Genomic DNA, 11,897 nt, shown 5'->3' on the forward strand with positions numbered 1-11,897 from the left:
TAAACTACTTTACCCTCCACCACCACCTATTAAGAAGACATTTAAAATCCAAGGATACGGTGCAATCCTGTCCCATTTGACATTCAGCATTCCTGAAACAATTCCAAAGTCTTCAGGAGGAAAAGAGTCATCTGAGAGTTCCACCTCCAGAGCAGCACTGCACAGACAGACAAGCAGAAGACATTCAATTAGATAACAGCTCCATGGCTACTAAAAGCCTGCTGAAGATACAAACAACATAGATTAAACTTAGCTTGTCTGGGAAATGTATTTCCACATTAACGAGCCATTTTGATAAAACAGCATATGTGCAGCCGTGTGAGAGGCTACACCGGGGCTGTCTACAAAGTGCAACACCAAAAAGAGGCACTTTTGTAGCTTGGCACGTATACACATTTTTTTTCCAAACTAAGTGCTGTGGTATAACCAGCAGGAGACCAGTGACGCCTTAAATGTTTTTGGCAGCACTGGACTAACCTAAGTGTGAATATTTTCATAGTCTCTCTTCTTGGCAGTGTGCTTTCAGGGCTCCAGACTGATCAATAGCATTTTGTGACCAAATTTATTTAAAGTGCAAATGACTCTCTTCAGCAAAATAAACAGGTTATGCATGAACGACTGCTGTCACTGTAGAAATGGCAAACAGATGTAACAATCCCAGGACACCGTCATTGTCACTCTCTCGTCTCACAAGGCAGAGATTCCCAATCTATCAAATGTGTCAAACCACACTTACTCAGACACACACGTCACCCCTTCTCTTTGGTGCATTTGAAGTGTAATCGCCACAGACAGCTGCTTAAATCAGGTAGATCACCTGTTAATGTGTTGGAAACTTCTTTTTACACGAATCTGAAACACTGCTGATTTCCCACTGAGTAGCCTACATGAAGACTATTTTTGTCCAGTACATTTCTGCTGTTGGTCGGCCCGGTGAAGACTGTGCTGTCCTCCTGCTGACAGACAGCTGTTCTGACTAATACTATACTAATAAAACTGAAGTGAATAGTAACTTTAGCCCAAAAATGAGCTGGCACTAGCCATGTGAGTGAGAGCTGAACTGTGCATGAGGTCCAACACAGATGCTGCCAAAGAGCAGAAATCCTTCTTCAGAAGAAAAACAGCATATAAATAAATTATGTACACAAACGGCAAAGCATGTGTGCAACACTCAGTTTATAGTTCGGTTGAAATATAATAACCTAACCATCATCATCGTCATCATTATCATCACACTGACTGCTAGGCTACACAGCGCTGAAGTGACTGTACAGAAGAAGAGCAGGAAACTTGTTCCAGAAGTGGTTTTCACATTTACTGTGTTCCATAGGTCTCCCTCGCTCTGAATTTTATTCTAAATATAGGCTATACACATTGGAAGGGAAGGTCATTTAAAATAATCTGAAAAAATACAGATGATTTTGTATTACATTATAAAATACAGGTGGTGCCACCATCTGTAAGGTTTGGTGGCACCAGTGTGAAATGTTAGTCTGGAGCCCTGACTTTGTAGATGGTCCCTTGTGCGCAGGCCTGGTTCATTGTTGGGGGTATGTCTGGATGAAGCCCTGAGGACCATAACATACAAGTGCCCAAGGTGTGAATGACAAACACCGGTGTTTAACAGACTGCTGAAACAGCAGTGTTACCAACCTCAACTCTGAAAAGCGCTGTACTGTTTAAACATGTGCTGCAGTCTTATTATCCAATCTAAAAATTGCCATTTGGGACAGCCCTACAATTAACAGCTTCACAGTACATACAATATTCTATCAGTCCTAACCTGGAGCCCACATTGTAGATGTTGTACTGCAAGGTGAGGTCACGGCCCTCCACAGCATAGCGGTACAGCAGAGATTTAGAGGCCAGCAGGCGGGCTCCCTCTTCTCCTGAGCCCAGACCAAGCAGAGCAAGGACCACAAACAGGTTTAGCATCTTAGTCATCTGGGGGGAAAAGCACAGGCCTCAATAATACAAATATGAGAATGACTTATAAAGACATATATGCTACTCTGAAATGATAAAAAATTAGAGGTGTCACAGTCTGATATAGGTATCCACATTGACACTGATCCAGCCATCTTTCATAGGACTGCTATAGGGCAGAATAAAGCCCAACCATTTACTGTCACTGTTTAGAACCACAGTCCTGTATTAGAGTGGCCTTACTCATGTTTTTGAGATGTGCATGTCATGCAACTGATAAGCTGCAGTACTAGTCAGTCCAGCTGCCTACACGGCCTGCATGTCAGCTGGCACAGACCTCATGCACAGCTGGAACTTGAAGCCTACTTTTAGCTTCAGGTCTATAATATCCCATGAGCATTTGAAATTGAAACTTGCTGAATGTTTTAACCCCATACCATCATTTCATAACACTCACCTGATTTCTGAAGGTATTTTCCAAATCTTCAGACTCTTCTAACAGAATCAAAAATAATCCGATCGAGTCCAGAAAAGTATAAATTTGTTTGTTTTTCAAGCGAAATGACTTGTTAAGATGGCAACAGGAAATGACATCTCTCATATTTTGTGAAAGTTGAGCATGAATGTATTATTGAAACCAACAATATTATTATTGTATTATTGAAAATGAAATGAAATTATTATTGAAATCGTTTAAGTACTACATTGATGAAGTCAAGCCACTTTCACACAAAGCCAGAGTGCTGACAACATTTCCTGCTGCCCTCTTTTCTTAACTGAAAAGAAACTGGTTGACCCAAGAAAGTGATTAAAATTATATGTTCTCTGGACGAGAATGGACTGTTTTTGATTTTGTATCATTAGAAGAGTCTGAGGATTTGGGAAGTACCTTCAGAAATTGGGTGAGTGTTATGACACAACAGTACAGAGTTGAAGCGTTCAGCAATCTCAATTTTTAAATGCTTTAGTGCCAGGAAGTTCAGTTCTTATGGTTACCTGGTGCACATACTGGCTGCTAGGCAACATGAATCGAACCCTTCAGGTTTTTTGGTACCCAGTACATGCCCCCAGTACATGGCCACTACAGGTCAGGCAAGATGTGTGATAACTGATTGGTATCAAGTGGAGGTAAAGCATTTTAATCCTGCGCCTGGTAAAGGCTTTGTTTGGCCGATCTTTTATAATGTGACAGAATGGTTTATTGTCTGATATTGTTGGTTTTTATTTGTATTTTACAAGCCAAAGCTAACAGCGAACAACGCTGGATCTACTCTACTGAGACTCTGGCACATGAACGAAGGAGACGAGCCATGCACAGCTGGTGTAGTATGAAGTGTGGAGGGAGAGCATGTTTAGCTCATACCAGTGTCAGCAGGTCAAGTTTGAACGAGAGTTCGTACCCGCCCATGTCGGCACATACGGGAAGAGTCGAGGGAGGGCGAGCCTGTACGAGTTGTGAGACAAGCGCCTGCGGAGTTGTACTGACAATGATGCACTGAACTGTTCCAGCAGCAAGTACAGCCCCAAGTGTAAAACGTGTCTCCTGCTAAACTGCTTAAAGCTAAACCTTATCACACAGTACTCACATGTTTTTAGCACTAGTTATAGTTGAAATGCTTTAATTTATATAGGCAGAGCTAGATTGGCATCATACTGTATAAAAGGCGAAAAGACGGGAGAACACAAAAGCCTTTGTCAGTGTTGGACTTTTGCGCACAACATGTGGCTATGTCCTGGTGTCGATACATATACTATTACATATACATACACACACAGAGAGAGAGAGAGAGAGAGATAATGTTCACTTCGGAACAAACAGCCTACAACCAGCTGCAGGTGGTACTAGGAGGCAGGTCTGGCAGCTGTGACTTGTAGGGGTATAACTTGTTCCAGAGGGAGGGTTGAGGGTAACCGGATGCATGTTCCGCCCCTGTACCGCAGTCCACAGGCATACTGTACAAAGTTACTGTTAGATTTTGAAGTTAAACATTTACGGATGCATCAGCACCACTATCGAGTATCAGGTCTGATACCACCCTCTAGTACTTGAAGTTAAAGCAATATTGATGTATCCCTGTGTATGTAGAATTAGTCTTAGCTGTTGTCACTTCTTACTCCCCACACAGACCCTGAATGTTGTTGTTAGTGGTGTTTACTACTCAAGTTGTGGTCAGAGTTCATGTGGAACCAAGTTTGTCCTCTGCAGATTAGACAGCTGGAGTATGTTTGCTTTCTCTGATTGTGGAACACCAGTCAAGCTTTCCTCTGCATTTGGGTTATATTTGTCACTCCTGTGCTTCTCCTATTTATTGTAGCTGTATTTATCCAGTGTTTTGAGAGAAACAAGCGGTGGACAAAAATGTTCAGATTTCACCTGAGGGATCCTGACAGAAGCCAGCTGTGCCTAATAGCACTAAAAATGGACAGAACCACCACAATAAAGTTTATGAGGAGTGTCCATCCTGCTAAATATACAGGTGTGTGTATATATATGGAGCAGCAGTACAACGCACGGAAGATGACCTCTGTGACCCCAGCGCATGTATACATCAGAGTCACTACTAGGGGCAGGACTGACATGCTGGTCAGTGACTGTAAATGTTCGGGTGTCCGCATACATTTCACTACGAAGACAAAGACACGAGTATAAAAACCCGTCTATGGAAAAAGACATTAAATGTGTCAAAACAGCTGATGATGATGTCCAAGGCCAACAGCTGTAAACGGGCCTGGCATTTTAACGTTAGTTATAAAACGTCCAGAGCATTAACGTTAATAACGGATATGAATGAGGACTTACACTGCGCCCCGCTTCAAAGTGCCAACGCTGCCTGTTACGGGCGCTTACGTGGACTGGACGTCAGTCAACGTAACCGTGTTCGCGCACGGACTGCGTGAGCTAATCTGATCCCAGCACGGACGTGTCCAGTCTATATGTACGTGTCTAAGAATCTGCCTGTGAAATTTCATCAAATGCATATACTCCACATGTCTAATTACTATTCCAAAGTGAATAATGAGAAGGCTAAAGACGCTCCTCCCCCTGTAAAATGCAGGATCTTATTGTGAAGGACGGTAATGAACGTGTTTCAGCATTAGCGTTTACTTGGCCGAGACATTAACAAGCTAATAACCATGGAAATGCTATACAACACAGACAAAATGCTATACAACACCGACAAAAACAGGCCGAGTGGCAGAGACAAGAGCTCCGTGAAGGGATAATATCAAACCTCGGCTAAATCCCCGGCGTTAGCGCTGTTTTGTCGCCACTAACTAAAGGAAATATGAAACAAATGACTAACATGATGTATAGATATAAAGGTAAGAAGTTAGATTTTAAATATGTACCGTAACATTACCCGAAAACGTCTCACGATCATTTATATTTGTAGCTAATAACAACGTTACCCAAAATGCGTCAGTGAGAGGACGCCGTTAAAATCACATGAACAATCATCACACCTGACACTACCGGGGCAGCGGAAGTGCTGCTGCTCTATCTGCTCCTAAACTCTCAAATGACCTGATTTGTATCGTTTAAGCAATTAAAAGAACAGCTTGTTACCGCTCACGTAGCCTCCACGAACAGCAACTACTGAAAGGGTAACACAGGCGCAGACTCAGAGGCTAAAAGCTGCGTTTGCATGACGTGTACCGACGGCGAACTTACGAACGCTCCAGCCAGTGCAGCGCCCCTGGCGTCTGGGAGGTGCTGAGGTTCATGTAGGGCGCAGGACTTTCGAGCTATAGCTACTTTTAGTTAAATAAATAATGAAACAGGTTAGCAAATGCACTCCATATTTTCGCTTCAAAGATGGGATGCGCCTATCACAAACCCTCCACCACGTGTTCATAGTGCATTTTTGTTACTTATTATCCTGCTCACCTGTCTGAATACATCTGTGTAAAGATCATACATGAGAAGCTGTTATCTCAAATCAGAATCTGTCATTCACAATTCCAGAAGAGAGAAAAATGCACATTTACAAATGGCCTATGTAGAGATCCATACATTCAATGCACTTAATTATTACTTTGTGTAATGGTTTCTTTTTTATATTTTCTTGCAGTAACTACAGAGTCATATGCATATGACTTTTTCACTCAGATCTAGAGTTGCTAACTCTATCTGCCTTCACTGAGTCCAGCAGTCACAGATAGACAGAGGTGCAGTCATGAGTCTGACAACTCTGATCTTTTGCACCATCAAAATATGAAAATAAGAATCAGAATCAGCTTTATTGGCCAGGTGTGACGGACACATGAGGAATTTGACTCAGGTACATCGGCTCTCAGTGTGCAAAACAGTAAACCAGCATAAGGCTGTGTAATACAATATAGCAGTATTAACATCAACAAACAGTGCATGTTAATAATAAAGCTGATTCTGATTCTGATTCAGACTCGTGACTGCACCTCTGTCTATCTGTGACTGCTGGACTCAGTGAAGGCAGATAGAGTTAACAATTCTAGATCTGAGTGAAAACCAACTAAGCAACCAACCAACCAACTAAGAACCACTGAGATGACAACATTCATAGTGCACTGTACAGGAGTGGTCCCTTCAGCACCTCAACGCCACAAAACCACAGAACGAGGCAGGACTGGCAATGCAAAATCCCTACAATAAGGTATAAGTAGTCTAAATTAATTAAAATTAAATTGTGCAATTTCAGTTTTTCTGTTGGTGCCCCAGAGTTGATTTTTGTTTGAATTTATATTTTTCCTGGCATTTACTTCCATGTGTTCAATATGTAAAAAACCAAAAAATTAATTTAGATTTTTCCAGGAGGACTAAATCAGTTGTGGGAGTTTCTTGAAATCTGTTTCTAAAAATATGTTTTGGCCTATGACACTGATATCAACAACATACAGTGGATCCTAATCCAAAGTTGTTGGATTGTCCACAGTACACCTACCTTTTAAACTGTTTGTCTATATATTTTTGGCTGTGCTGGTTTGTACAGGTTACAGAGAAGGTTATTTGGCTCCACCGGGTGTCTGAATATGGTTTGATTCTGTGAAAACTACAGCTGATGTAGCCAGTAGGTACCTCTTCCACCCCTGAGTTTACCATCAAGACATTATAATAACGAGTGATGAGGCCGTACACTATCACCAGGGCTTGAACCTGTTACTTCCATCAAACATTGGGCACTGGAAATATAAATGCAGGATTGTTACCCACACATTATTTCTTCAACTTCAATATAAAATATAAAAAAATTCAACTGTAACAAAATTTCTCAGTAAAATATCTTGATGTTAAACTTGGAGGTGGAAATTATGCTAATGGAACATTCTGGCCACATCAGCTGTATTTTTTAAAACCATATTCCAACACCAGGTGGAGCAAAATAGCCTTCTGTGTAGCCTGTAAAAATCAGATCAGTTAAACAAAAGGTAGCCTTTAGACAAATTGTTTAATCTATCTCCCAGCAAGTTACATGCACCCTGCTAAGGGGCTTGGTTGGTGAACTCTGGACAAGAGGATACAGTTAATCTGTCCAAAACATTTTATTTTTAGAGACAGACTTAGTCTGAGCGTAAAAGTAATAAAAAGTCACTGCATACGAACAAATGTCACATAATGTCACAGTGTGCAATAAGACAAAGACATATTCCCTCCAACTACACATGTAGGCTATATTTCTTTTATAAAGGCATAAGACAAAAAATAGCATGAATGCACATTGTTGACATAGATTTCTTTAACACAGCTCTGCTTTTGTACTTTCTCTTAGTACTGCTGTTTTTGTTTCATTTAGCTTTTCTTTCAATGAAAGCAACAGTGTTATCTGTTAAACCCTGTTGTTTCTGTGTGGTGGGATTGTGAAACTGGGCGACCTCTGTTATATTTCAACTGAAAGTAGAAAGTGACAGAGATTTATACTTTAATGAAGACAATTTACATTTTACTTCATTTTAAGAAGAACAGTGGCTGACAATAAAGTCAGCTGGTTGCCTACACTGATGCACCTCTGCAGAAGCATCTGAAAGAATGATTCAAATTATGGCCCGTGATTAAAACATGTTTTGGTGTTTGTGCCATAACTGAGAAGTCAAGTAACCACGTTGAGGTTGATCGTGAATGATGGGAGACAAATAGTTGTTTGATGGTTTCATTAAAACTTTGATTCATCCTTTGTCATTTACTCAGATACAACACAATGTGCGTGAAGCACGTACAGCAACGTAAGTCGGAGAAGCTGGGTGTAGGCTGCTTTTCAAGTGGGTGTGCCTACTCATTCATAAAGTGGGGATATATAAGGCACAACTGCAGCAGGTTAGTCATTCATCAGGTGTAATATTGTCACCAACATCAGCTCTCAGATCAGTCATGCTCCGTCGTGCCAGCGAACTCCAGCTCCTCGCGCTCCTGCTGCTGCTGAGCAGGGGCCGCTCAGTTGTTCACAACAACGCCACGGAGTCAATCGGTCTTCAGCCGGTCCACAACACCCAGGACGTTCCGGACGATGAAGACACGAACCAGGCGAGGAAAGGCGGGCGATGGCAGCCTGACGCTGTGCGTAACGGTGAGTCCAAACGGTTACGCAGACTACAGTACGTTTATACCAATAGTAAAGTCGACACATGTGGCTTCGAATGAACACCTGGGTGGCTGGTATAAAGGTGGACTGACAAAAAAACAACTTTTGAGAAAAAAAGATTAAGCATTTGGCATCAGTGTTTCTGTAAGACAGTTGTGATGAATTGCCATTAAAAACAGGCTGTAGCCCTCAAAGGCGTTGCACACTGGTTGAATAAAGGTTAAATATGATACGTAAATAAATTAACTGCATATTGTGACTTAGGGATGAAGAAAGAAAGGAAACTGCATAAACGACAAAAATGTGAGAAAGAAGAGAAGAATGTGATACAACACTAAAACATCTCTGGGAGATATGTTGTTCACAATCAATCACACCTAAAATGGAAAGGCCACTGATGCACCAGAGGAACTGGGTGTATACCAAGTAAAAAGTATTTTGTTCATATAATCATTTTTGTGGTTTTCTTATGGTATATTAATTCCTGGCATACAAGCAAACAAAAAAACCACACCTCCTGAAGCTGTGATCTATGTGGACTTAAGGTGGACAGGAAGACAGTATGCAACACACACACTGTGTTTTCATTCCTCGTGAGGACTTTACATTGACTTACATTCATTTCTGGTAGAGTATCCAAACCTTAACCATAACCACTACTTGCCTAACCCTAACCCTGACCTTAAACCATATTGCCACCCTAACATTCTGGCCCGTGTGTTGTATAGGATGCATGACTAAGGCTGTGTTTGCCGGAGCTGGTGTGTAGGTTGACATGACTGTGTTCACTTTCCAATGAAGTTCATCAGTGATGAAAAATCTTGTTTCATTTATATTTGTTCCAGATAAACATGCTTTTTCCACCCAAAACCTGATTATAATTCTTTGTATTACATTTTATCAGAAAAATGAAAAGCACGTTTATTCATAAATGTGATGTAACACAGGTAAATGCAAATATGAACTATATATGTTGCAGATACTTCTTGTAATTAGGAAAAAGTAAACGTCTGTTAAGTATTTTAAATAAATTATGGCTGTATTGATTTAAAAGCCCAGTACCAAAAACATGAACACCACACATTAGACATGAGTCCTCTGGCTCTAGCTGTTGATTTACAGGGGTACTGTACCCCTCCAGCAATGTAGTAGGCTTCCACAGAGTTGGTCGACTTGTGAAAGACTTTCAAAACACATTAAACTAAATCAGTGCAGCAGACAGTGAGACATGCTGACTTTTAGGGCAGGATATTTCAGTCCCCACAAAAGTTCATGTTCATCAGACCTTCCCTGCCTGATAAATGGGCATGCCTTTCTCCACAATCCAGTTTGTAAAGTAGCCTTTTGTTAAAAACCTTTGTTATGCAGTGACTCAGTTTAAGGCAGGTAAAGAAAGAGGAGATACCAGCCACCTTACCTCAAGCTGTGATATTTTCTTAGATCTGAACATAAAATGCCACATGAGAGTGAAGTGGAGCATGTGTATATGTAACTCCGTTTTTATTTCTCAGGCCCAGACCAAAGCCAAGTGGGCTGCAGGGAGCTGAGGTCCACAAAGTACATTTCTGATGGCCAGTGTACCAGCGTCAACCCCATCAAGGAACTGGTCTGTGCTGGGGAGTGTCTGCCAACCCATCTGCTGCCCAACTGGATCGGGGGTGGGGGCCACACTGGGAGGTACTGGAGTCGCCGCGACACCCAGGAGTGGCGCTGTGTCATTGACCGGACCAGGGCCCAGCGGATCCGTTTGCAGTGCCAAGATGGTAGCTCCAGAACCTACAAGATAACTGTGGTGACCTCCTGCACGTGCAAGCGCTACTCAAGACAGCAAAATGACTCAGGACACAAGGACACCACTGTCCACACTGGTAGACAGAGGAAAAATCAGAGGAAAGCTGAAGTCGCTGAGGAGAGAGATGGGATGCAATCTGGCAACTAAAAGACATGTAATCCAGCTGTTACAGAGGAAATCTTCTAACAACCAGTCTTGTCTTCATCAAGAGGTTAATGGATGAATTATAAGTGTGCAAATAATAAGCAAATGTTTAGGGGCCAGGGCAAACAGAAGTAAAAGTGATTAGTGTAGATCTGTTTCCAGATGTATCTCAGATTATTGTGACACGGAAAAATCTTTTAAGATTAGTCTGTAGACCAAAACACACATCATTTAGACGAATGGTTCAACAGTCTAGCAATTATGCTTATTTGCTGTCCTTTGGGCAGTGAGATCTTCAGTTTTATGCCTGTGTGTAGTGTCTTGGGGTCAGGACATATTTAGCCTAGCTTAGCATAAAGATTGGAAGCTGGGGGAGGCAGGTGGCCTGGCTGTGTCCAAAGTTAAAGAATACACCTGCACAAATGCTTGTATCTTGTTTGTCCTGTCTTTACACAGAGACAGAAATGAACAAACTGGTTTTACCCCTAACCAGAATCATGGGGGGGTTGATTGGGTGTGCGTACAACATGCAGGGTTTTGACTTAATAATGACATACATACATTACTACATTACTGTTATATTATTATGATGTTGTATTGCAAATTTGGATTTGGCACTGTTTGCAAAAAACAATCTGGTCAAAATTATGCTCCCTTCACAATGTATATGCTGTTACAGTTTTGTTGTATATTAGGATAATTTCTCAGAGATGAGTTTGGATTATGTACATTTTGATGTAGTCCGTAGCATCACAGTTAGCTGCTTTGTATGCACTGCTCTTCATTTTGCACTCTACCTCGAATAAACTGTTTGCTGTTTGGTCTGGATCTGCTGTCAGAGGTGCACATCGAGCTACTGATACTCTGGGCAACACTGCTCCCAGGGGGTGTATTACACTACCAGCCAAACGTCGTCCCCTTTGTATTGTATGGGAAAGTTTGTCCAAACTTTTGACTTGTAGTGTACGTCACCTGAGAGCCCCCATCTCACATAAGGACTCACAAACTGCTGCACTGTTACAGTATGTAATGTTCTGGTGGTTCTGGCAGTAATAAAGGTGCATTGGAATGTAGCAACATAACAGTTTGACAGTACAGGAGATTTTGTCTTGGAAAGAAATGCCAGCGTGGATGTAAGTGTAGATCTGCTGTGTCACATCAGATACATAATAATAGAAAACAGAAATCCTTTACATCATCCAAAGGCTAAACAGACTTTTGATGCAAGATATGTAAATGTTTATTTTACCATAATTTGTGAATGTTTCAAATGTGAAGTTAGGTTTTTATAATTTAGTGATGCTTAGATAGCCGATAGTGTAAGTGTACAATATATGGGTAATGTTTGATGGGTTTTTATACAATGAATAGTATGTAATTTATTTTTGTACCAGAACAGTTTAAGTTCTTATATACACACACATATATATATATATATATATATATGTGTGTGTGTGTGTGTGTGTGTGTGTGTGTGTGTG

The 11,897-nt window shown here is 41.2% G+C and overlaps 2 protein-coding genes across 6 annotated transcripts in view; one reads left to right on the top strand and one right to left on the bottom strand.

Moving 5' to 3' along the window:
- ssr2 (signal sequence receptor, beta) overlaps positions 1 to 5,598 on the bottom strand; it is a 9,727-nt gene extending 4,129 nt beyond the window's left edge. Inside the window, exons 1-3 of one of the 4 annotated variants that reach the window (XM_020624841.1) lie at positions 5,495 to 5,598; positions 1,784 to 1,944; positions 59 to 157 (exon numbers count right to left, since the gene is read on the bottom strand). In XM_020624841.1, coding sequence (XP_020480497.1) covers positions 59 to 157; positions 1,784 to 1,944 — 260 coding nt within the window. In that variant the 5' untranslated portion in view covers positions 5,495 to 5,598. Of the gene's footprint in view, positions 1 to 58; positions 158 to 1,783; positions 1,945 to 5,277; positions 5,377 to 5,494 lie in introns of those variants that run through there. The other 3 variants (XM_020624842.1, XM_020624843.1, XM_020624840.1) reach the window with 3 other exon arrangements.
- Positions 5,599 to 6,399: 801 nt separating this feature from the next.
- On the top strand, positions 6,400 to 10,931 carry LOC109974581 (sclerostin domain-containing protein 1-like). 2 transcript variants are annotated; one of them, XM_020624830.1, is made up of 4 exons: positions 6,400 to 6,560; positions 8,090 to 8,124; positions 8,256 to 8,465; positions 9,992 to 10,931. In XM_020624830.1, exons 2-4 carry the CDS (start codon positions 8,100 to 8,102, stop codon positions 10,417 to 10,419), a joined length of 663 nt encoding a protein of 220 aa, XP_020480486.1. In that variant the 5' UTR covers positions 6,400 to 6,560; positions 8,090 to 8,099; the 3' UTR covers positions 10,420 to 10,931. The 2 variants fall into 2 exon arrangements, with proteins under 2 accessions (XP_020480486.1, XP_020480487.1); XM_020624831.1 differs by lacking the exon at positions 8,090 to 8,124.
- Positions 10,932 to 11,897: the final 966 nt, after the last annotated feature.

This window comes from Monopterus albus, unplaced genomic scaffold (genome assembly GCF_001952655.1).
Source record: "Monopterus albus unplaced genomic scaffold, M_albus_1.0 scaffold339.1, whole genome shotgun sequence".
NCBI lineage: Eukaryota > Metazoa > Chordata > Actinopteri > Synbranchiformes > Synbranchidae > Monopterus > Monopterus albus.